At 46.6% G+C, this 24,545-nt stretch overlaps 1 protein-coding gene across 1 annotated transcript in view; it reads left to right on the forward strand.

Annotated features, from left to right (window-relative positions):
• CD151 (CD151 molecule (Raph blood group)) overlaps positions 1–24,047 on the forward strand; it is a 38,982-nt gene extending 14,935 nt beyond the window's left edge. Inside the window, exons 2-9 of the mRNA XM_010562566.1 lie at positions 2,877–2,997; positions 8,765–8,868; positions 10,029–10,220; positions 14,945–15,019; positions 17,497–17,601; positions 18,480–18,635; positions 20,973–21,059; positions 21,872–24,047. Coding sequence (XP_010560868.1) covers positions 8,785–8,868; positions 10,029–10,220; positions 14,945–15,019; positions 17,497–17,601; positions 18,480–18,635; positions 20,973–21,059; positions 21,872–21,931 — 759 coding nt within the window. The 5' untranslated portion in view covers positions 2,877–2,997; positions 8,765–8,784 and the 3' untranslated portion in view covers positions 21,932–24,047. The remainder of the gene's footprint in view (positions 1–2,876; positions 2,998–8,764; positions 8,869–10,028; positions 10,221–14,944; positions 15,020–17,496; positions 17,602–18,479; positions 18,636–20,972; positions 21,060–21,871) is intronic.
• The last annotated feature ends 498 nt before the right edge of the window (positions 24,048–24,545 follow it).

The raw sequence follows: 24,545 nt of genomic DNA on the forward strand, positions 1-24,545 counted from the left end.
GATTCCCAGGGGTAAGAAGTCAAGGACGCCAAGAGACCGGCATGGATGAGTCAAGACCTGCTGGTCAAGCTAAAGGGCAAGAAGGAAATGCACAGGCAGTGGAAGCAGGGACAGGTGTCCTGGGAAGAGTATAGGGACATTGCCCAGTTGTGTAGGGATGGGGTCAGGAAAGCCAAGGCGTGGCTGGAGCTGAACTTGGCAAGGGATGCAAAGAATAATAAGAAGGGATTCTATAGGTATGTCAGCCTGAAAAGGAAGGTCAAAGAAAGTGTATCCCCCCAACGAACATGACTGGCAAACTGGTAACAACAGACGAGGAGAAGGTTGAGGTACTCAACAACTTTTTTGTCTCAGTCTTCACTGGCAACCTCTCTTCCCCCACTTCATGAGTGGATGGACCTCGAGGCAGGGACTGGGGGAGCAAAGTCCCTCCCACTGTAAGAGAAGATCAGGTTTGAGACCACCTGCGGAACCTGAACATACATAAGTCTATGGGACCTGATGAGATGCATCCCAGAGTCCTGAGGGAATTGGCTGATGTAGTTGCCAAGCCACTCTCCATGGTACTTGAAAAGTCACGGCAGTCAGGTGAAGTCCTTGGAGACTGCGAAAAGGGAAACATTGCACCCATTTTTAAAAAGGTTGGAAAGGAGGAGCCTGGGAACTACTGACCTGGCAGCCTCACCTCTGTGCCTGGGAAGATCATGGAACACATCCTCCTAGAAGCTGTGTTAAGGCACATGGAGGACAGGGAGGTGATTCGAGAAAGCCAGCATGGCTTCACCAAGGGCAAGTCTTGCCTGACCAACCTAGTAGCCTTCTATGATGGAGTGACTACACCAGTGGACAAGGGAAAAGCTACGGGTGTCATCTGTCTGGACTTTTGTAAGGCCTTTGACACGGTCCCCCACAACATCCTTCTCTCTAAATTGGAGAGATATGGATTTGATGGGTGGACTGTTTGGTGGATAAGGAATTGGTTGGATCGTCGCATCCATAGTGGTCATAGAGAGCATAGTGGTCAATGACTCAAAGTCCAGATGGAGATCAGTGACGAGTGGTGTCCCTCAGGGGTCCATACTGGGACCAGTACTGTTTAATGTCTTCATCAGTGACATGGACAGTGGGATTGGGCGCACCCTCAGCAAGTTTGCAGATGACACCATGCTGAGTGGTGCGGTTGACACACCTGAGGGATGGGATGCCATCCAGAAGGACCTGGACACACTCTAGAAGTGGGCCCATGTGAACTCCGTGAAGTTCAACAGGGCCAAATGCAAGGTCCTGCACCTGGGTCGGGGCAAACTCTGGTATCAATAGAGGCTGAAGGATGAAGGGATTGAGAGCAGCCCTTTTGAGAGGGACTTGGTGGTTCTGGTGGATGAAAAGCTGGACATGAGCTGGCAATGTGCGCTTGCAGCCCAGAAAGCCAACCATACCATGGGCTGCATCAAAAGAACCGTGGGTCAACATGTTGAGGGAGGTGATTGTTCCCCTCTACTCTGCTCTGGTGAGTCCCCACCTGCAGAACTGCATCCAGCTCTGGGGCCCTCAGTACAGGAAAGACATGGACCTGTTGGAGTGGGTCCAGAGGAGGCCCACAAACATGATCAGAGGGCTGGAACACCTCTCCTATGAGGAAGGGCTGAAAGAGCTGGGGTTGTTCAGCCTGGAGAAGAGAGGTCTCTGGGGATACCTTACTGTGGCCTTTCAATAGTTAAAGGGGGCTTATAAGAAAGATGGGGACAGAGTTTTTAGTAGGGCCTGTTGTGACAGGACAAGGGGTAATGATTTTAAACTAAAGGAGGGTGGATTCAGGCTAGATGTAAGGAAGAAATTTTTTATGATGAGGGTGGTGAAACACTGGAAGAGGTTGCCGAGAGAGGCTGTAGAAGCCCCATCCCTGGAAGTGTTCAACGTCAGGCTGGACGGGACTCTGAGCAACCTGATCTAGTTGAAGATGTCTCTGCTCATCGCTGGGGGTGGGGGTTGGACTAGATGACCTTTAAAGGTCCCTTCCAACCCAAACCAATCTATGATTCTATGATAAATGTAGTAAGGTTGTAGAGAAATACCTCCTGTTAAGTTTGAAGGCACCTTCCTGTGGCTTCTTGCTTATCTGAGGGAAGTACTGTGCATTTACTGGGAGGTTGAATCCTTGCTCTAGGAGGGCTGGCAGTGGCAGATGAATTCAGGGGAGCTGTTTTCCAGCAGAGCCTACCATGGTGCTTAGGACCTGTGTCTTGATTATGCTTCAGCAGGGACAGAGGCTGAAGAAAATGGTGACTCTAGCACACCTTTCTCTACAGGGGCCCTGCTCTGGTTCATACTCTATATCCTGGGGCTTGTACGCCCTGGGAGCAGAGGATGGATGTACACAATGAGTTCTGGTACTGTCTGCCCACCTCTTTCCTCTTCCCAGGCAGCTCCCATGGGAGGGCTCGGAGCAATGATCACTTCAAGGCACTAACACCAGCTAGGGCTTCACACTGCACAGAAGGGTCTTCTTCCTGAGCTTTCTCATGGAGTTACTTTCAGGCCTTTTGCACCAGAACGAGCTGTTGTTGTGGTGTGTACACAGCCATGACAGAAATGATAGCAGCATTTACAGGTTGCAGCAGTGAATATAAACTTGTTCTAACAGCTTCCTACCATCAGAAGGTCTTCATGCCCTTCACTGCCGCAGTTTGGCTCTCCTCCATTACCCAGTGCACACTTTGCAGTTTAATCAAATGCATTCATAAGGTGTATTCTGAAATCACATGCTCTCTATTAAAAGGAGGACTTGATGGCAAAGTATATTATCTAATATTGATTCCTAAAATAATCTTTGACATAGTTAATAATTCTCTGCATCCTTTTCTTTTCTTCTTCAGCTGTCTGCTTTCCTGAATCCAGCAGAGGACCAAAACCAGCAAGAAGAGAGGGGGTGGAAGAAAGCACTTGAAGAGGACTGAACATTTGCACTGGTGCTGTGAGCTGCTTTGGTGCTGAAAGGTCAGTGTCAAAACTGTTGACCCATGTTGGCTCTTCATTTGGGGTGGATAATGGCACTCAGTAGTTTTGTAAATTGGAGTTCTTCACTTGCAAGCTTTAGAGTTCCTTTCTCAGGAAGGCTTTACTTAATGACTTCTGCCTGCTTTCTGGGCTGTGTGAGGCGCTGGCAAGTTGATAAGCAGCTGGAGACCTTTTCTGAGGATGTTCAGTGGGTAGGTAAAGAGGTGGTGGTAGTATTTTCATCTTACAGAGAGGGAACTTAGAGAGGTCATGCTTTCAAAGGCTGGAGTTCAGCCCTGCTGGAGAATGAGTTTGCTGAAGATAATGGGTTATTGGCCCACACCTCCATTGGACATACCAAGGGGAGGATATGTCTGCTTTGTTTCCTAAAAGCTGCCTCAGGGCCAGCGTTATCTGGGCCAGCTCAGATAGGCTCCAGCATAGCTGAACCTTGCACTCCAAGCCAGCAGCGTGCCCACTGGGTGCGTGAGGTAGCTGTATTGGCAGGGGGTTGATGATGTTGGACTTGCAGCCCTTTGGGAGCTGCACTTTCATAGCAGCATAGGTGTAGCATGCTTTTCCTGCAGCAGGTCTTTCTTGTGTGTGTTGGCAAAGATGTTAGAACTTATCTAACTTCTGGCATACAAGTTATCTATGAAATAGACATCACCGGTGTGTTGGATACCAATTTTCTTGCTATCATTCAAAAATCAATACTTTAAAATAATGATGCTTTTAATGGCCCGGGAGCTATTTCATTTGCTTTGGCATTGTTTCTTCCCCATCCGTCAGATGCTGCTTTAGGGCAGGTTGTGCAGAAAAAGCCTGCAGGCCTGGCTTTCTTTGCTGTTTAAGTACTAATTAAGTACTGTTACTGTGCAAGTTGAGGCAAAGGTACCAAGCAACGTCTGTGATGACTAAATGAATGTCTAGCCAGCAGGAGTGTGTATGTGTATGCCACATGCTTTCTGAGCTGGGGTGTGGGTGTGTGCCTGTATGTGCCTTTGGGCCTGCAAATAAAAATACAGTGGTCTGATGTGGGATAACCAGAGCAAGTCCTGCCATTGAGATTTTAGGTGGCTCAGTACAACAAAACAGCTGTTTGTCCAGTGCTTGTGTTCCCAGATGCTCAGCACCTGGAACTGGAGTCAAACTGCTCAATTTCTGATGCTTTTCCATTGTCTGGTTTGTCCTAAGGGTTCAGTTTCAGTAGGATGAGAGCCCAAGAAAATCAGGCCATGGAATGGTTTCACTTTTGAAGTGACCTCTGCCTTGCCTGGCAGTTGTTCACTGTGTGTTCTTACCCAGCTGAGAGGTTGTGGCTTGCAGTCAGACAGGGCAGAATGAGCTTGCTCTTTTTCTTTTTTTCTTTTTTATTTTTTTGAGATGTTTGAATAGGTGGGTCATCCTTTCCTTCTTGCTCTTCATGTAGGTGCTTCACTATTACTCCATTCTCTTGTACTTCATTACTATAAATCTTGCAACCTTCAATGTATTTCAGCCAGCATGCCTCATAAATGGTTGCCAAAATTGCTTTACCAAGCAGTCCTCTCATTGTAAGTATGGATTTTACTAACTCCAAAAGAGGTTGTTCCAGTTCACTGGCCAGAGTAGCCTATACTGGCAAAAGCACTTTTGAGGCAGTGAAATTGTGTTGTTTTGAGATTTTTGCCAATACACCAGTCACCTGGAGCCTGTCATGCCTTACAGCTGGCATTTCTCTGTCAGTGGGGGTTCTTGGTGCAGATCCTTACAACATCACTGGATTTAGAGAAAGGTGAGGGTCCTGCACTGGGGAGGAAGAGCAGAGGCAAGGGACAGACTAAAGGACTTGCCCAAGGCACAAAGTCTGTGTCAGAGCAGAGAATTGGATTCAAGCTGTTCAACTCCCTGTTTCTTGAATTAATCTTCAAACTGTTACCTCTCCCTTTCATGTGCAGGTTCTGTTGCACTAAGTTTGTCCTTGTTTTTTCCTCCCATCTTTGTGCATTTTGTTTTAGTTAGAGCATTATTTCTCTTTGTCAGTTACATTGCAGTGTGTGAGGGCATAGTAGGAACCTGTTGTTGATTTCTGGTGAATTACATAAAAATACCTCTCTTCATTGTATGACTGAATTTCACAGCCTGTATACCATGATTGCTTGCTTAAATTTAAGTTGCTGATGAAGCTACTGTCTATTGGACTTGATCAAGTGAACTTCATTGCGGAAGTGCTTTTGGTCTTCTAACCATATTTTCAGTTAGCAAAGTGCTTCCCATTATGAAGCTTATGTCTAATTAGTATGTTTTTATGCATTTGTAAGTACATCTCTGTGGCATAGCTCGCCATTTTCTGTCCACTGGAGAGCTCGTTCGTAATTGTTGATGTGATTCAGAATAGACCTTTGCCTTGGTGTTTTAAAATAGAATATAACCATGTGTGTTAATTAATGTTGCTGCTTCTTGTCTGGTTTCAGGGGTGATTTGTGTCACTTCTGAGGGTCTGTTATAAAGGTGACTGAAGGCAAGAGACCCTGGTCACCTCAGTGAAGTCAGGATGAGGCTCCCCCTGTTCATTCTGGTGCTGTGGCACAGATCAACACCTCTGTGCTTTTTGGGACCACAAGGCTCACAGCCCAAAGTCACCCTTAGCCTGCAAGGCAGATTGTGGCTCCCCTCTCCACTGACTGGGCTCTTTGGGAGAGGCATTTCACTGGTGTCTCCTGCCCTCGTTTGCTTTCTCTGAAGACCAGCGTAGCTCTCTAAAGCCTGAACCTGTTTTTGCAGGCGACAAGAGACAGCAGGCCACCCTGTGTGAGGCAAGGAGCACAAACACATGACTTCCAAAAAGAGGATCTGGAGAGAGCTGCCTTTCCCTGAATAGCTTGCTGAGTGAGTCATTAAGCATGCAGAGGCAGCCAGTGCCATCAGCTCTGCTCCTGGCTAGGAAGGATAGATCAGACGGGACAGCCCTGATTGCTTTCTGATTCATGGCCTGCTGTCCCTGCGTGAATCACCATGCTTTATAAACCTGCAGCTGTTCCCTCCCAGCTTTCTGGAAACAGACAGATCCTCTCCTCCCAGTGGTGAAGCCGAGCTGCCTGAAAGGCCTGTATGCAGCACTCGGTGGAGCAGGACCTGCAGTCTTGTGGGGAATTTCAGACTGTCATCTGAGTGCAAGTACGATCTCAGCTGTGTGTCTGCCCAGTCCTCCCCCAGAACAAGATGCAGCTTGGTCTAGGATTTCTGAGTTCTCAGATCAGAAGGAGGGACAAGTTAGCATCCCTTGCTAGGGCCCCGCACCTGCTGTATGGTAATATGTGGAAATACCTGTAGTGGCTTTTTTTTGGTGGGGGACATACTTTGAGGGGGAGGAGGAAAGGTTCCTGAAATCCTCTGGAGCAAGAGGGGAACTGGGCCGATGAGCCAGCCCAAGGACAGTAAGCATTGGTAATGTCCCCTGGCTATCAGTGATATGAACCAGGGTCAGTCTCAGCAAACCTGCGGTGCATTTTCCTCTACGTACAGCCCTGATGTTAGAAGGGGTGGGCAAAAAGCCAAGTGCAGCCCTTAGAATCTGTTACTGGAGGGCATCTCTCGGGTCTGGGCTAATGTATCTGTTTAGGGCTGTGCAGGCGTGTGTGGCTGTGGGAGCCTGCCTCGCTGCTGCCATTCCTGTTCTGTGGCTAAATGAAGCCTCTGGGAGCTGTAAATCTGTCACCTTCAATGAACATTGCGTTCACAAGGCGTCTTCTCATTGAGAATTTACAAGTCTGTTCAGTGCATACGGTACCACCAGCATCCATTCCTCCCCACTGCCCCGGGCCTTTTTGTGCTGCCACATGGTAATTAATCTGAGCATTGCTGGAGGTTCTGATCTCTTCTGAAGATAAATCTGAAAAGTTATTCTCCTTGATATATGCCACCATCTCAGAGCTGCTCCCTTTGCCAGTGAAACAGCCTGCTGCTGCCAACTGTTGTTGCCAGATGTTATTCTAGAGAAAAATGTTTTCCTGTGAAATGGTGATGGGGGACAGGCATGGGTGGCACTGTTGGCAAGTTCTCACCCTTGCCTTCCCCGTTAGCTCCATTTATTAGTTTCTAAAGCACAGGCCTTGCTGGGATTTTCAAGTGGGCTGGTGTGAAGCAAAAGGAAACAGTTCCCTGCAAACAAAATACAATTATGCTGCAGAATGGGCAGCTGCTGTTCTCGGCCTTGGTTCATCTGGCTCTAAAGCCAGATGTTAGCAATGTAGCGGCAAAGATAATACCGACTGACTGACCCAAACTGATAGCCCCTTGATGTGTGGCCTGGCTGTGTGTACCCATTGCTTGGTTTCTTTACTGTCAGGTGTTTTGCAGTGGACTTGCCAAGGTAGATAAGTGTACTGTGTGGCTGGGTTGCAGCTGCAGTGGGTCCCCAGAGGAAACTCATGTCACTTGTGGGCAGAATTTTTGTAATCTAAGCAAGCAAGAACTCCATGCCTCTGGAAAAGGGGAGAGGCTGTTTGCCTGCCTGCTTCCAGGGAGATTGCTGCTTTAGGAAAGCGTTTTGCTCTGATATGAGTGCAAGATATTTGCATTGTTCCCTGCTGGCTGGTAGGGGAGGAAAGGGATGATTTTTTAAATTGAATGCAAGAGAGGTGGTGCGGATTTTGTTGCACTTCTGCAAACTGCCTCACACAGGCGATGCTGGAAGTAATGCTCTGCCTTTGTCCTGTCTGCCTAGTCAGGCAGTGGTGAGAACATTTTTTTGAGAGGTTCAGACCTTCTGGCATCAACAGGAGGCAGTGAAGTGACATGGAACTGCACTTGCTGCAGACCTACTTCTGAGAAACCTGCTCAAGAGTGTAGCAGATACGTAACACTGCACTGGGACTGACCCACAACGAACTCCCATTCATTAGGTATCTGGAGTGGCATTTTATGCTGTCAGATCATCTGAAGCCAATGGTTAGGTTTCTTCCTCTTAGTAGCTGGGATAGCTGCCCTAGGAGACAGCTGACCAATGAGAAGGACCATGAGAAATAAGTGAGTGAAGAAGATTACTCCAACATATTGCTGGGGTTCAAAAGGATAGGGTATTTGAGTGGATAACAAGTACATTCCCAGTACAGTTGTAAAGATTAAAAATAGCCCAAACTTAGAGAGGGATCTATTTAAGGCAGTTGTAACTAATGCCAGTAAGGAAAGAATATTTTTTGGAGACTGATTATTCCCTAAATGTCAAAGACAGAGGTCTGTTGCTGCCTTCAGAAGCAGCGGTTACAGGCTGCACTCAGGAGCCAGATACTGGGATTTTCTGTTCTGGGATTTCATTTATTTCGGTTCAAACAGCAAGAAGTGAGCATGAACTATATTGAAGTTTCCTCACTTTAACATTGATCGCAGTTCATAGTTTTGGCTTGACCACTCACACAACGGTAGCTCTGATCCGTCTACTGCAAGTATTGATCTAAAGGAAAATGAGTCTCCAGAAGTGACAACAGGATGGGGAGAGAGAAGGAGGATGAAGGCAGTACAGCAAGGCCACATGCTGGTACTGTCTGCCTCCCTTTCACACTGTGAGGTCTCATGCTGTGTAGGTCACCCAAATGGACACAAGAGCTCTTTATCTAAACAAGCACTGTCTAGCATCCCTGAGGTCAGTTGAATGGCTTGCTCACTGGCTTACTTCAGCAAAAGGTTGGAAGTTTGAGTTCTTGCAGGAGGAGAGTAGTAATACCGGCCTTTTGGGAGAAGAGGTGAGATGACTGACTGACTCAAGCTTTTCTGATTTTTTTTTCAGGAACTTGCTGAGCCAGAAAGATGCGTGAGTATACGGAAAAGAAGGAAACATGTGGGACCATCTGTCTCAAGTACCTGCTCTTCATCTTCAACTTCTTTTTCTGGGTAGGAAACTTCAGTATATTTCAGAGGCACTGAGATGGCACTGCAGTTTTGGTGTCAGGGGTGCAGAAATCTTGGGCTTGATGAAGTCTTTGGCAAAAAGTACTGATGTCAGTAAGACACAGATTTTGTCCTGTGGGGTGAAATCCCACCCCTTGGGCTTGCCTGCCCAGGCTGCAGAAGTTATGGTTTGACACTGTAGTCTCTTGCTCTTTCTAGATCATGTTACCAAGTATAGAAAACAACAGGGAACCTGAAAACATGCTTTGTTTTTTCACCTGGCTTGCTTTTTCAGGGAACCTGAGGACTCCCCTGTGTTGTCATTCCTCCTCTCAAAATGGCAGAGGGAGTCCTTGCAGTGGAGTGGGACAGCTAGAGGAAGGATAATAAACACCTTCTTGCAGCTGGGTCCACACTAGAGCTTCCTAGAGTTGTGCTTTTCACCAGAAAGTTACTGATGCCAAAGGATTGTTTTTCCCTTTGCTACCTGGGACAGAGAATTGGAATGTCCAGGTCAGACCTTTAAGGAAAACTATCTGAGCTTACTAGAAGCTGAATAAAACCCTCTGGAAACATAAGGCTTGCAAAGAGAGAAGGGACTGCTAGGAGTCTGGTTGGCTTCTCCGTGTTCATTTGCTGCAAGGGTTAGAGTTTAACCAGCCAGGCTGTTTAGCTCCTTGACTGCTTTCTCCCTGGATGTATAGTCTAGGAAGGAGATATTGGGCATGGTTGTCATTTATTGGTAGTATTGCTCCCTGACAAACAGTGGAAAGCTTGCTGATGTAAAGCTGTTTTCTTCCCCTCTGCTGCTAGGTAGCACCCCAATAAATTAGATGGGTTTTTTGTATTTGCCCAGATAACAGTGTGGCTACTTTTGGGAAGGCTCTGGTCCAAGTATGAATTGCTGTGCACAGGTAGATGCTTCAGATAGCTTGCATCTCAGGCTGTCTGGGGTGCTAAACTAGCCACCTTGAAGCCCAGCCCCTCTCAGTGCACCAGAGGTCCTGGTGAGATCTCTGAGAAGTCCTTCCTGTAGTGTAGATCATTTTTGGCTCAGCTTGTGGAGCTGAGGCATGTCCTGGTATCCCAGTCCAGTTGCTCTGGGAAGTGAGAAAGTTCACACATCAGATGCCCTTCATTTGCTTGCTTCTGTTTCTACCCAGCTGGCTGGTGGGGCCGTGATGGCAGTGGGCACCTGGACCCTAGCTGAGAAGAGTGACTACATCAGCCTGCTCTCCTCCAGCACGTATTCGGCAACTGCTTATATTCTGGTGGTGGCTGGGGTGGTTGTCATGGTTACCGGCATCCTTGGTTGCTGTGCCACCTTCAAAGAGCGTCGGAATTTGCTAAGAGTGGTAAGTTTTGCTTGCTTGTTTTGTTTGGGGGAGGATTCACCCCATTTTCTCTTGAAACATGCTGCGAGGTAGGGAAACATCTTGGTTGTGTTCTGTACCAACCTTATTTGTCCTAGAGCAAATACCACTAAAGGCCTCCAGCTCTGAACAGCGGTGCTGCCCTTGTCCTATGGGGCAGTTTCTACTGCAGAGCATTTCCTTTCATCCACCCAAAGAATGTGCTTACCACTGTATTGTTCAAAAATACAAAGTATAGTCATAATACGTATGCTTTGTGTGAGAACGTCTATTGAAACTACTCAAAACAAAATCTCATGGCTTTTCTCTCTTCCTTCTTCCCTGCCTATCCCATATTCTCTTTTGGAAAATGGGAAGAGAGAGGAAATGAGAGACCTGTAACAAAACTGGCTTTTAATGACAGTAGATTCAGCCAAATTAACAAGGTTTTTCACTTGGTTGTTAAAAATCAGAACATTTCGAATGAACGTTTTCTTTAGTTGCAAAAAAATTATTTTAGTTTTGTTTCCACGAAAAAAGGCACACTGTTTTGATAATGTGCCTCTTCTTTTACACCTTTCCTTGTGTTACTTCCTGAACTCCCTGCTCACCTCCTTACACTGAAGTTTTTGACCAGCCCGAGGGTTTCTCTTCCACTTCCTCCCTCTCAAATCTCCTTTTCAGTGTGGAGTGTGGCAGCAGTTCCTTTTAGTATCTGGGCTACAGTGGTGAGTGTAGTGACTGAAATAACAAGTCCGTGGTTCTTTGCTTTCACAGTTACAGAAAAGGATACTTCAGCAACTCTTCACCAGCTCCTTTGCAAATCCTCATTCACCTGACTGTCCCATTTTCCCTCTTTCATTTGGATAGAGGAGCAGAAATAGGAGTTGTGAGCAAGCCTCGTGCTTGTACCACTGCTTTGAAGGCCTGGTAATCCCTGTGAGAGGCAGAGTAGGGCTAGGAAGGGAGAATAAAACACAGAGGAGGACACAGTGAGTGCATTGCTGGTGCTTGTTCATTAGGCTCCTGGTCTGTAGCAGTCCATTTTGGCCTTGCTTCACTTACTCTCCATGCCAAAGAGATCTCCCTTTGTCTTTCTGCCTCAGCCAGAAGCTATGGATGAAAATCCGGTGGGGTTTTCTTTGTTATTCTGCCACAGAAAACTGATAATTGTCTCTTTGGAACAAAAGGTCATTCTGTGTCCTTATACCACGCGTCCTTTTGGAGTGGCTGGTCGTGACAGGCCTATTGTCTCTTCTTGCTTGTGCTCTGCTTTGCTTGCTGGTGAGTAATCTGCACAAGAGATAGGGCTGTGCTTGCCAGGGCTGGGTGAGCCTGGCTGAGGGCTTTTGCCAGCTCTGAGCTCAGACAGTAATCCTGACAGCTTCACAGTCAGTGCCCCGGGGTCTGTGCCAGCCTGTCCCAATTTCTCTCTGTACCAGAGGCCCACATAAATATGGGAGGGAGCACTGTAAGCAGCAATCTCCACTCTCCCCAGTGCTTCCTTGGTGCTTTTAAAAATCAAGTATTGACAGCTTTGGGTGCTGTTTGTAAAATGCATATCTGATTTTTAGCTTGTTTTTCTGTTGAAGGCTCAGGAAGCTGTGAGTTTTTTTGCTGCCTTTCTACCTAACTATGAGTTTTATGGGTTCACTTCAAGGCTTTTCATAGTATTTCATTGCTCATCGCTCACAGCTGTCCTGCTTTTTTTGTGTCATTGCTTATTTGCCTTCCTCATGTCCCTCCTTAGCTGGGTGATCTGCTGAGGCTTGGGCAGCAGATGTGGAGTTTCTCTGGCTCCGTGAGCAGGCATGGCAGTGGATCTGCAGTCTGGCTGGCCGTGATGCTGCAGTCCAGCTCTTTACAAGCACACAAACCACTACTATATTATGCTTCAGTCAAGATGCATGCTTTCATACACAAAAGTATGCAAGCAGGAGTCTTGGGAAAGGACCCATTGAATAGAAGACCTTGTATGTAAAGAAAGAAGGTGGCTTTCTTCAGGCTTGGCCCTTCACACTGCCACTTCTAGTTAGCTACCTTGGACAGGGAGAAGGCAACACATGTCGGTTATGATTTCTGTTCCTGCTGTTTGTCAGCCTGGAGCCCTCCCACTGAAGTGAAGTTGCTGCTTTAGGGGTATAGTTGCTATATATCTCTTCTCCAGGTAGTAGAAAGACCTCTCCAGAGAGTGATGTGGATTGTAGGGGGGTTGAACCGTGCTTTGGGTTATTCAGAGAAAACACACTAAAAGCTTGGTGCTTCACTCAAACACTTGAAGCTGGATGGAAGAAATCTGGACCATGTAGGTCTTGAGGAGGCACCAGATAGTCCTGACTCTGGCTTGGAGCCAGAGTAAGAGTAAATTTTGCCCAGAGCCCACCCAGGTCCAGGCATGTGTCTACTACAGGCCTTTGGGTGATCCCACATTTCTGACTTGTTCTGTGGCCATTGGGAAGTGAGTAGGGCATGTCCCTGCAGCTCCATGCCAGAGCTGGCCTACTCCTCCCAGAGCAGACCTCTGTAAGAAAGCCCTGCAACTCCTGATGAAGAGCAAGGAGAACAGCCCTGTGCTCTGTGTGTGTCCAGAGTGAAAGCTGCTGCTCCTCTATGTCAGGATGATACTTGGAAGCGGCCCTGAGGGAATGATGAGACTGAGATAAGGATAATGATGCAGTGTATCCGTAGAGACAAGTTGGATGCATGGGTGGCAGATGCACTAACCTCCCTTACAAGAGCCTTGTGACTCAAATTTTTCAAGGTCTGCTGGATACATGTTTGTTTCTATCCACCGTAAGCCAGCACAACAAGTTGAGCTGTGGTGACGCAACTCAGCTCTACCTGAATGCCTCTGACATGACAACACAGAGCAGGGAAAAACAAACAAACTTTCCAGTTCATTGATTGTTCTCGGTATCCTGCCACCCTCCTTGGCAGAGAGATGATGTCAGAACAGTTAGGGCATAACTAGGTTCCAACTAAAGAAAGCCAGCCTTTGTGTCAAGGCATGTCAATCCTTTCTTGCCCCCTTTCAACCTTCTGCCAGTGTTGGGACCAGCCTTTAGCTATCCCGAACTCCACTGCGTGACTCATTCCCCTGGTATGAATGGGTACCTTGTATAGGCATCTGCAGAGACAGTCAGTGTTTGGTTGCAGTGAGAGTTTGGGGCTGGGGAATGAAAGTCTGAGATTGTGTCCTCAGATTAAAGCCCAGTCTGCAGATAAAACCCAGCTGCCTGTCCTTCACAGCTGCTGAATCCCAACAGGAGTGAAAGAGGAAGCCTGAGTGTTTGTGTCTGTGTCATTTTACTCCTGCAAAGGAGCTTGCAAATACCTAGTGAAGAAGGGTGCACAGTGGGAGTGTAACCCTTGTGCAACAAAAGGCATCCATGCTGTGTAGGTCAGCTTGCTATGTCCAGGTCTTCACTGTCCTTCTTTGTGCCAGGGAGAGATGGTTTGATGTCCAGTTACATTTGCCATTTGCTTCATCCCTTGGGAACAGCTGTTTCTTAAGGTCGGGGTAAAACAGAAAATGGGAGATATTTTGTTCGTTCTGTGCTGGGGAGGCCAACTCTTACAGGGATTTAGCATGAGGTCCTTGTTATGGCTGGAACTGGTGTCTCTTCAGCTTTATCTACAGAAAGATTAATTTAATAGCAGTCATGGAACAGCCTGGATCTGTAAAGAAACTGTTCATTGCTGACCAGGAGCAAGGCAGGGGCTGTGTGTCAGGACAGGGGTTATCCCTGAAAAGCTTGGCCTTCCCAAGGAGAAAGTAGCCACATCACCCTCTGTCTTCAGGCCTGCCCAGTGCTTTTAATCTAGTACATACATTCCTTCTCATAGGTTTGGCTTCCCTTCCTGTTTGTGTATAGGAACAGTGCTCCCAACAGTTTTCTGTACTGTCCATTGGATTCTCCTTGTGGTAAGCAGGGCACATCCCTTTCCATTTCACTGCCATTAAACCCTTTTAGGAAATACTCATGTTCTCTTCTTAGTCTTCTAAGAGCTCTTCTCTCTTTGGTTTTGAGATACTGAGCTTTTCCCTTTAGATCCTAGTTCAGCAGAACATACAGTCACAGTTCTGAGTGTGAATCAGTGCTAAAGTCCATCTGCTTCAATAGCGCCCTTCATCCTGTCGTTCAGCCCCACAGAAGTCACTGGGAACATAAACCTATGGTTTATGCTTATGCTTAGCTGGTCTGCTGTATCCTTGATGAAATGGGCCCTTTGTTGCTTTATTGAAACATCATTATAACATATGTTGCTCCTTAGTAACTTGGTGAAATGCCCTAAACAATATCAAAACAAGCAAAAGTTTCAAATTTTTATGTATTGATGTCAGAATCAGATGTTTTTTATGATATTGAGTGTAGTCATCAGGTTATCCAGCAACCGCTTTCTTTTGTCCAGTGATCTTATCTCAGTTGCCTGCACTTTTCCATTCTCTACATCCCTCTGGCTCTGTGAGTTAAACTCACACTTGCTGCTGCTTGTCTTCAGTTATCCTGTGGTTTGGGGGGTTTTGAGGTTTGTTTTTTTTTTTAACCTGTGGGATTGTTCTTTTCCTACCCTATTCAGATCTTAACCCCAGCACCTGCCTTTGAACACTGCTGCAGAAAAGCATTGATGAAGGGAATCATGCATTTTACCAGCTAATGAAAAGCTGGCTCCTGGCATCTCCTTAGATTCTGTTCTAATGTCCTGCTTTTCACATTATTTTACAGTACTTCATATTGTTGCTGTGCATTTTTCTCCTGGAGATCATTGCTGGAATCCTGGCCTATATCTACTACCAGCAGGTGAGTGGACATTGGTCCTTAGAGACTCAAACCAGGGAGAGAAAACAGCTGGTTATCATCTCATTTCTCCAGCCAGAATTGGGCTTGGAGGCTTGGGACCTAGGGTGTGGTTGTGGTTCACCTTTCCACATGTCTGTACTCACTCCCCTCTCCATACAGAAGACCTTGGATTATTTACTGTTTTTGATAAAGTGGTGGTGGTTACTCTAGGGAGGCTGCTCAGCCTTGCTGCTCAGCTCCTTCCTGTGGTTCACCTTTGTGTGCTGTTTTTCTGCAGAGCCTTGTAGAGGACAATTTTTGAGGCAGTGTAGATCTAGGAACTCTCCTAATGCCCTTCAAGGCATAGTGCAAGCAACTGAAATCACATTAGTGCCACTCAGTATATTCAGGACATAGGAACAGTTCCTGCTGCATCCGGCAAGCTAGATGCTGTGCTTTTGAACTGGCAAAGATAATGAATGGTCCAGCAGAGAGGTCCTTTCAGGTCAAGAAGTTTTTGAGAGCTTTACTTAACCAGGCCAGCTGAGGGGCTGGAGAACAGTACAGGCTCCCAACAGCTGCAGTTCTAACTTGGCACTTTTTGCAGTTACAGAGAGCAGAGGCTTAAGTCATCACTTGTTTTCAAAGGGAGTTTAACCACCAAGGCAGAAACAGCCTGCGAAGTTGCTCTCATGTCTGGAAATTGATTGGAAATGGCAAATTAGGATTGTTGTCAAGTGGCTGTCTGAAAAGCAGCTGGACATCCCATCTTGTTGGCTTCACTGCCAGGTTTCCTTGCCATTTGTTTTTCTCTTAGGCCTTCTGTGCTTTGCCTCACTAAGATGGGCACTGGTGTTTTGCAAGGAGCCAAAGAACCGTACTGGCTCCTGCCAGGGGAGATCAGTGGTATGAGCGTTCATATTTAACAGGGAAAGATCAATCCTGGCAGGTGTGGCAGAAAGCCAGTGTCTGTCCATCCATGCAAAGGCACGAGGTTCATATATGACAACGGATGAAGAGGAGCTGATCCTTAGGTTGAAATAAGGGACAGCATATTCAGAGCTGTACCCTTGAATGCTTTAGATCACTTGAGGGCATCTCTGATCAATAGCTGCACTTCCCCTTGCCCTCTGGCTGACAAATCCCCCTTCTTTCTTGGTTGCAGGCTGCTTGCTCTGTTTGCCACTGTTTTTATTTCAGCTCTTGCTTTGGTGTCTAAGGCTTGTGTGTGTGTCTAAACTGTTTCTTTTGTTATCTCTATTCCATGCTGCAGTTCTTCCCCGTGAGCCCGCAGGTAACTGCTTTTCTCCCAAGTAATAATTCTGCTAATGGACTCTCCTCTTTATTTGCCTCTGATGCCTGCCAGCTGCTGAACCTTTTCCTTTCTTTTTATTACACTAAGTCCTTTGCACTTCTGTAGAGCTTCCCAGCCCAGGATCTCAAAGCATTTTGCAAATATTAATGAATGAAGCCTCATACCATCTCTGTGAGGTAGGTGTTGTCCCCATTTGAAACATAGCTTTGGAAAAAACAGTGTATTTTTCACAGTTTAGGATAACCAACCAGATGTTTGACTTCTCATTTACTACTTGCTGTGTAGAATAAAAGGTGTATAGAGAGGCTACCTCCTTGGTTCATTCGTTGACCCCATCTAAATGGATGTTGACATTGTTTATTGGTATAGGAAACTTAGAATTTCACAGGTGTTGGACTAAGGCAGTGTTGCTGTGTGAACCAGGATGACAAAAAAAAGATGCAGCTCTTTGGTGCTTTTTGTCTGTCACCTGGATGGGTGAGAAGAATTCAGCTAGATTAGAAGAGCCTCCACAGGAATAAATGTTTGAATCCCATCACCTGAACATGCCAGTGGTTTATGATGATGCTTTCAGAAATTCTGTACTTGCAAAATCAGACTTCGTTTCTCTGTCACTGTTATCAGAAAAGCCTTGCAGTACTTTAGCAATTGCAGACTTAATTCCCTCCTGTGGCATCCTTTTTGTTGCCGATACAAGAGCTATTCAAGACTATGTGGCTTTAGTCCAGCATGCCCAGGACTCTGATTTCTTCCTGCTCCTGGACAGAGTGATTTGTTTCTTAGTATTTTGTCACACAAGCTTCAGAGGGAGAAGACTGTACGTGGTCTCATAGGCGTATTCATATTTAAGGAGGCACAGTTTTGTATTCTCTTTGTTGCAGGCATTTCTTGGCAATATTACATATTCAAGGTGAGGACCCATATGGTGATGTGTTACACAGGCTGAAATTTGGTCCTGAAGCACCTCCTTCTGGTTATTAAAATGGAGGCATGATCTGTAATCAATTGGGAATAAGCCTGTCCAGTCCAACCTTGGAGGACGATCTTGAAGGAAGCTGTAGCTTCCACTAGGCTCTCTGCTTTCCTCTTGGAGCAAAGGCAATGAAACGTACGCAGGGCTCTGGGTCACTCTTGAGGGCTGAGTTTACCTTGTAGTATCATTGCACTTGTCTCTTCCATTCAGCTAAGCATGGAGCTGAAGCAAAATTTGAAGAACACCATGACCCAGAAGTACCGGAAGGAGGGAGAAGAGAGTGTTACCAGCGCAGTAGACAAACTGCAGCAGGAGGTGGGTATCTCTAGAGGAAGGGAGAATTAATGCAATTGAAGGGCTTAAAATCAAAAACACAAAAGCCATTATGGGCTCTTGACATCCAACATACATATGTTTCTTCTGTATGCTGAGTGTACGTTCTGCTCCTTCTGATTCAAGATGAGGTTGGGTGGGGTGCAGGACCTGGGTCATACAACCGGCAGAATTGTGTGTTGTGACCTCTGAACTGCATGCCCAGTAGCACTGGGGAAACAACATCTGAATTGCTCCCAGAGTGAACTGGAGCTGCCAAGTCACTCTGACAGCTGTTTCTACTTCCCACTTCAAAGTTTTGGAGAAATTGCTGACATTTTTCATTAAGCTCCTCAGTACCCCAGAGAGCAAGATGTAATGAAAGAAGAGCCTTCCTGCTGCTGTTGCTAGCTCTGCCTGGCTCAGGTTAGGGCTGCTGCAGTTCTGATAGGCTTTCCCACAGAAAAGACCCTTGTGCACAGGCACTTTCAAAGCATGGGCCCTACTATACACATACTGCCATAGCAGGTGCATTTGTGATAGTAATTGGTAATTAAACTTACCCTGTTATCACCCTTAATGCTCTCCAGTCCAGTGGTTAAGAGCTGAGGCAGCTGCAGGTACGGTCTGGTTACAGTTCATCCCGGCAGTAACCAAAAGTCACAGCTGCTGAAAGATGGGTGAAGCTGATATTTAATAGCCATTCTGGGGACTCTTAACACAAAAGTCACTAATAATTATAGCAGCCTAAAAAAAAGCCTGTGAGATAGCTGGAATCTCTCTGCAAAGGAGGGTGAAGCCCAGGGTTTGGTGTGGGAGGCTGGAGGGAAAAGGTGGTTGCAGTGCTTGCTGGCTTCAGCCTTTGCTCTGTGTGCATGCAGTTCAAGTGCTGTGGGAGCAACAACTACACAGACTGGGCTGACAGCCTGTGGATCAAATCTCCAGAGGCCAATGGACGGAAAGTCCCAGACAGCTGTTGTAAGACAATAACCGACCTGTGTGGCCGAAGAGACCATCCTTCCAACATCTACAAGGAGGTAAAGAGCAAAAGGGCTTCAGGGCCGCCTGTCACAAAGTATGTGAAGGAGGTGGGCAGGGAGTGAGGGTGTTAGGTTATTGCTGCAAACTGTTGGTAGGCTTCAAAGTCAGTAGGATTCCTTAGAAAGCAGAATTAATTTATCTAATTGAGCATTCAGCCATCTAGGCTATTATTTTATATGTAGATATAGAGAAAAATAATGTATTTGTTACTACGGAGTATGCTAGTGATAGGGGGAAGTGGGAGAGGTTGTTGGTTCTGGCAAGAGACTTGGATGTGAGCCCTACATTAGACACAGCTTCCTGTTGTTGGAATTACTCAGCGAAGTGCAGATGGAGATATTTCTGTTCCTTGATTGAGATCGTGGGATATGACCTACAGCACAATGAAACAGCGTATGGGGAAGAAAGAGAGCCCTGTAGCAGACAAATTAGGCCAGTTCCAGTGGGCTGCAGTTTGGGCTGAAAAGAAGGCTGGACTTGGGATAGAGGGACTTGTCTCTTTTCTAGAAGAAGCAAATTGAATCCCAGACTAGCTGAGTAAGTAAAAGGTAGCTTTTAGACCATTTATTCATCCAGTTTGCTTAAGGCTGGTAAAAGTTCTTGCATTTATTTTGGCACTCTCCAGTCCTGTCACCTGTCTTTTAACTTGCTCACTGTGACGCTCTCTATGGGATAGCATAGTCCTTTTTCTCACCAGGGGAACCAGCACCTTCACTGGCTGTATTGAGTCTGGGGAGCAGCAACTGGAGCTTTTTCCTTGTTCCTCTCCCCCTGTCAGTTAAGGAGGGCTGTGGATGAAGAGGTGGCCCCTTCAGAGCAGGTATTTCTTCTCACGGTCTGTGCTTTGAGCAGGACTCAGAAGAGGAGTGTGAATAATATCTGTATTAAGCCAAGCAACTCAAACAGCTAAAAGGAAACTAACCATCTATCTTTGTGGAATGAATAGGGAGATGAAGTCTAGTCTTTCTGATCTACCAAAGCCCCTCTTATGTCCAGCTGCTTGTCTGGGTTTTGCCCTTCAGGAAGAAGGCTTTCCCATAAGGTTTGTTCCTTCCAGGCAAGACCCAACGAGGAAGTGCAGAAAAGAGTCCAGGGGCTGATGAGGTGTTTCTGAGAGTGGAAACCCACAACCGTTTGAGGGGCAGGGCTGGCAATTCCTGTTGTTTCTCTGTGCTGCGTGAAGCTGGAGGCGGCTGCCCAGCTGCATTATTAAGAGAGGCCCTGTAGGCTGCCAAATGTATTGGGCTAGCTCTAGAGGAGAAAAAGCTGCGAGGGGAGGTTTGGATCCACAGTCAGATGCTGAATGTCATGATATGAGGTCTTAGAGTTCAGAAAGGATTTTAGTGGCTTTGGAGGAGAAGAACCTAGAAAAGGGTCAGATCAGGGAACAGGAGTAACAGCTTCGTATCAGGGCAGCTGGGTTTGACTCTAAAACCTAACGCTAGCATGGGAAAAGTGAGGCCTTTGCCATCCCTCCCTGGAGGGCTGTGTGGCTGTGTGCTCGCTCCTTCCTTCTGCCTGCATGCCTGTAGGTGTCTGCTCACTGTGAACTCCTGGGGCAGGAGGGCCCCCAGCACCCTTGGGGGCACCACTGTAGCCTACACAATAAATCCCCCTGATGTTACTACCATGGAAAACCTGCCTCAATGGATTAAACAGTTTAACTATTTAAAGGGAACTCTTCCAAAAAAAAAAAAACCCAAACCAAAAAAACAACAACAGAGAATGTTCTTAGTGATTTATTTTTGCCTTATGACAACAAAAACTTGGGCCTGAAACAGGAAGGGAGGGGTCACGCTGCCAGCCAAGGATGCAGCTGCAAGGCAGAGGCAGGCAGAGCCTGGCTTTCCAGGCTCACGCTGAAACTCATTGCTGTCATAAATAGAAGTGCGAGGAATTTACCCTTAAAAGGCTCCTGTCATGTTAGAGTTCTTGGTGCTGGATCCACTTAGCTCCATTTCCTTGGCCTTTTGGCCTGAAAGCAGTCAATACCCTCTCCAGACATGTGCTAGGCAGTGAATGAGGGAACCTTTCTCCACATATCTCAGAGAAAAATGACATGCTTCCCTCTGTGTGATGTGGCTGGTTCCTCTTCTGCATTTCTCCTGCCCAGCTGGCAGCTGCCTTGGGTTTGTTTGATGCTTCCTGAGCCAGTAGGTCCAGAGCGATACAAAACATGATGCAATGTAGCTTTTCCAGTGATGTCAGGGGAAGAGACTGCTCACAGACACCGCTTTTTATAGCGTTGCTTTCAAGGGTCGCAACCATTGGATTAAAGTGAACAAGAGGTTAAAATGAAGCTGATTTTCCATGTCCCTCCTTTCACCCTGCAGAGCGGTTGCATTACCAAGCTGGAAAACTTCATTCAAGAGCATCTGAAAATTATCGGGGCAGTGGGGATCAGCATTGCTTGCGTGCAGGTAAAAGGGCTGAGTGGAGTTTTGGGGGCGCTGGACAGAAGTTAGAGGAACTCCAGAGCTGAGGGATGGAAAAAAATTGGATGTTTTAGACTCTTCCCTGCCTGACAAGAAGAACTTGCCAGGTACTTCGGGGACCCGAGGATTCACTAGCTCCAAAGCAAAAGCCTCTTCTGCTGATCTGTAAAATTTGCTTCTGGTGAAGGAGTGCAGCCAGCTGGGCAAGGGGGAGAGACTTCTGCTCCAGGGCTGTGGGAAAGGCAGTGCTGGCCATGGCAGGCGGTTTGGCAGCCTGAGAGAGACCTCTTGTGGAGATGTGCCGTGATTGCCCATGCAGCTGAAGAGCCAGTCTGGAGGAGTTTCCTACCCTGGTTCATTAGAATTATTTTAAATCATCCAGAATTTCTCCCTCAGCTGTGTTATATTGAAGAACAGCACTGCGGGTCTGTAAAGGATTTGGGAGAGGGTGATGAATAAAGGGGTAGGATATGGATACCCCCCGCTCCCATTTTATAGGGGAGGGCACAGGATATTCTTTTCTTCTAGATGCAGATGTCTCTGGGAGTTCCTCATCTTCCCCTTTGTTCTGGCAAGTAGCCAAATTACACCCCAGAGAAGCTGCTGGTGATTAATTAGGAGGCTTAGCACAGATTATGTTCTCTCCTGCTGCTTATTGCAAACTGGAGTGCAGTATCCCCAGGCAGGAGCTAGCTGCCACTCCAGTCTGGGTTCAGACTGTTAGTTTGCAAGCTGTTGCCTCCACTGCATCCATTCTGTTTTTTCATGCATTTCTTTCTTCTCTTTAAACCCTGTAGATCTTTGGGATGATTTTCACCTGCTGCTTGTACAAGAGTTTAAAACCAGAACCATATTAATAGCTGTGGGAACTCTGTCGCTCCCCCTCTGCCACTTCCCTTAGCACCTGCCAACCTGACCACTCTCCACCATCACCACAGAAGTGTCTGTAACCTGAGGACTTGGCTCTGTAATTAAATGTCTCTTGAACCATGCACCGCCTTACCTGCCCCCTTTGGGGGAAAGTCACCCTCCTTGTTGTGTACAAGGCAGCCAGGAGTTCAGCGGGTCCTCTCCATTGTCAAGAAACAAAAGAGCTGTGGATCTTCTGCTAGAAGCTTTAGCAAAACAGTCCCTTGATATAACTACAAAGCAAGATTTATCCAGGGCCATTTCTCTTGAGGCTTTTCCTGAGCTAACATGAAGGTATCGGGATGCTACACAAGAACCATGGTTTGCTCTGAGAAGTGGCTCAGCAGCACCAGGTATTGACTGTGACGACAGATGATGTTTCTGCGCTGAGCTGGAGCCAGAGCTGGGTCTCTCATACATGGAAGATTTCTCTTCCTCCTCCCAAGTGTGCACCAATGTCCTAACACAGCTGTTCTCCGCCTGAGAGGATGGCTGCCTGGTTGCTTGGGGCAGGAGCTACTCTCCCTGCTGATCGGGAGCACAACTTGGTGCAGTTGAAATCTTGTCATGATTCTGATGTTGCCAAGATGTGGGTGCCTTAGGATTTCTCAGCAATCCTTCCTCCTCTACCTTGAAGCTTCCCCCAACACAGTGCCATTAGAAGCCAGAAGAGGCCTTTTGCCTTCTAGCAATTCTGGAGCAAAGACAATGGACTACTTTCTAACTCTTTTAGGTCTAGTCTGTTTTATTGAGTGGCTTCCAGTGTGAATGAGAAAACTTTGTTTCGTCTTACCTGTCCCCTGCTGAGGTTTGGTGAAGAACTGGTCTGTTTGTGGAGCTGGCATATCTTGCTCCCCTTTGGCTTGTTCAGTTAGTGGAAATACATTCTCACATCTCTTACATGTTGAGAGATGCCCTTGGCTTGATTCTCCTAATTAAAACCTCTAGGCTTGTTTCTCTTGGGCAGGAAATGAATATATACAAATGTTTTATCAGTCTCTAAAAAGATCATTAATCAGCTGAGAGTTTTCTGGCTTTAATGAGATCTGGAAGCCCACTTTACTGGTTACTGCCAAGAAGGTCAGGAGAGTCAGATTCAACCAGTTGCCTCAGTGTACTTGGTAAAGTGGTAGTGCTGGGTTAACTGTCTGTTTGCTGCAGAGGAATAGGTTTTAATTAAATATTCCCTCTGCATTAGAATCCTGGATACATACAGGACATAGACATCACCGCTGCCATGGACTTAATGCTGTTGTAATGCCAGCAGGGTCTTAGCCTGAATTCATAGCATCTTGTGTGCCTCTTGTCTTGTTCTCACCTTCCTGGTATGCCTGTTACACCCATGAAGCAGAAAGGGCTGTGGGGTTTTGGTGTTTCTAAGCAGTGAAGACAAGCCCTTTCATAAACAAATTTATTCCTTCTCCTGGCCTTCTAGTGGTGCCAGCTGAGCCCTGTCCCTTAGCAGCAGACAGTTATGTGAGCAAAATCACCCAGACCCCTAAAGGGTCTTGCAGCATCGTGGAGTTTTTAGTTCACAGAGCAGAAATCTTGGACTGGCGCTAAAGGGTGACAAGTTAAAATTCAGAGCAGGTCAATCTGAAACTCCCCCATCAACATCAGCCCCGTGAAGTAATCCTTAACTAATGCAGAAAGAGAGGTGGAGGAACTGAGGTGTATCCTTGGTTCCACAGCAGTAGGAAAGAGTGGAAAGAAATGTAAGTTATTGTGTAATGAACTAAAGGATAAATCTCTAAATTATTTCTTGTTTTATAATCAAGATCCTGACAAGTATTGACTACTAACTGAGAAGAAAATATTGAGCATGTTGCTTGAAGCAATATTTCTAGTTTCTTCAGCGTATCTTCATAGCTGCCTTCACCCATTCCCTTCAAATACATTGTACAGTGTTGGAAGAGGCCAGGAAGAATGAGATATGAACAATAAGTTGGCTTGTGTCCATTGAGTTGTTTTATACTTTTTCTCTGTGTAATCATATTCATTGCTTTTTTTTTTTTTAACCCAGTTTAAGTCACTGGCCAATAGAAAAATAAAGCTTAAGATTCTGTACTTACTCTTTCTAACAAAATGGAAGGGGTACCATGAGCTGGATGGGTTATATGGATTCCTCAGATCCTGCTGCTGAGGAGCCAGTTCCTCAAGAAGAAGCTGGTCTGAGGGACCAGGCTGAGAAGGAAGCTAGGGAGGATCTGCTTTGCATCACTGATCGTGCCAGCCTGGTTATGATCTGCTCCCATGGGGTGCTGCAGAGAGCTGAAGTGCAGAACCTCAGGCTGTCGGGTGTTGCGCATCAGCCGTGGTCTGTGCGTGGAGGTGTGCACACCCAGCACTGCTGCGTCTGTGGTACACCTAACTACACTCATGGGGATACTTGGTGACCTCTCTTACCTTGTCACACAGGCTGCACTTTCTCATCATGTGCAGAGTGCTGAGGCAGTCAGAATAGGACCTTTGCCATCAGGTAACTTACGTTCACCTTGCTGGCCCAGCTGCTGCCTGTGATTACCAATCAGGTCTGCTTAAGAAGACCAACTGAGGGTATGA

This window comes from Haliaeetus leucocephalus, unplaced genomic scaffold, assembly GCF_000737465.1.
Source record: "Haliaeetus leucocephalus isolate CR32 unplaced genomic scaffold, Haliaeetus_leucocephalus-4.0 Scaffold161, whole genome shotgun sequence".
In the NCBI taxonomy this organism is placed as follows: Eukaryota; Metazoa; Chordata; class Aves; order Accipitriformes; family Accipitridae; genus Haliaeetus; species Haliaeetus leucocephalus.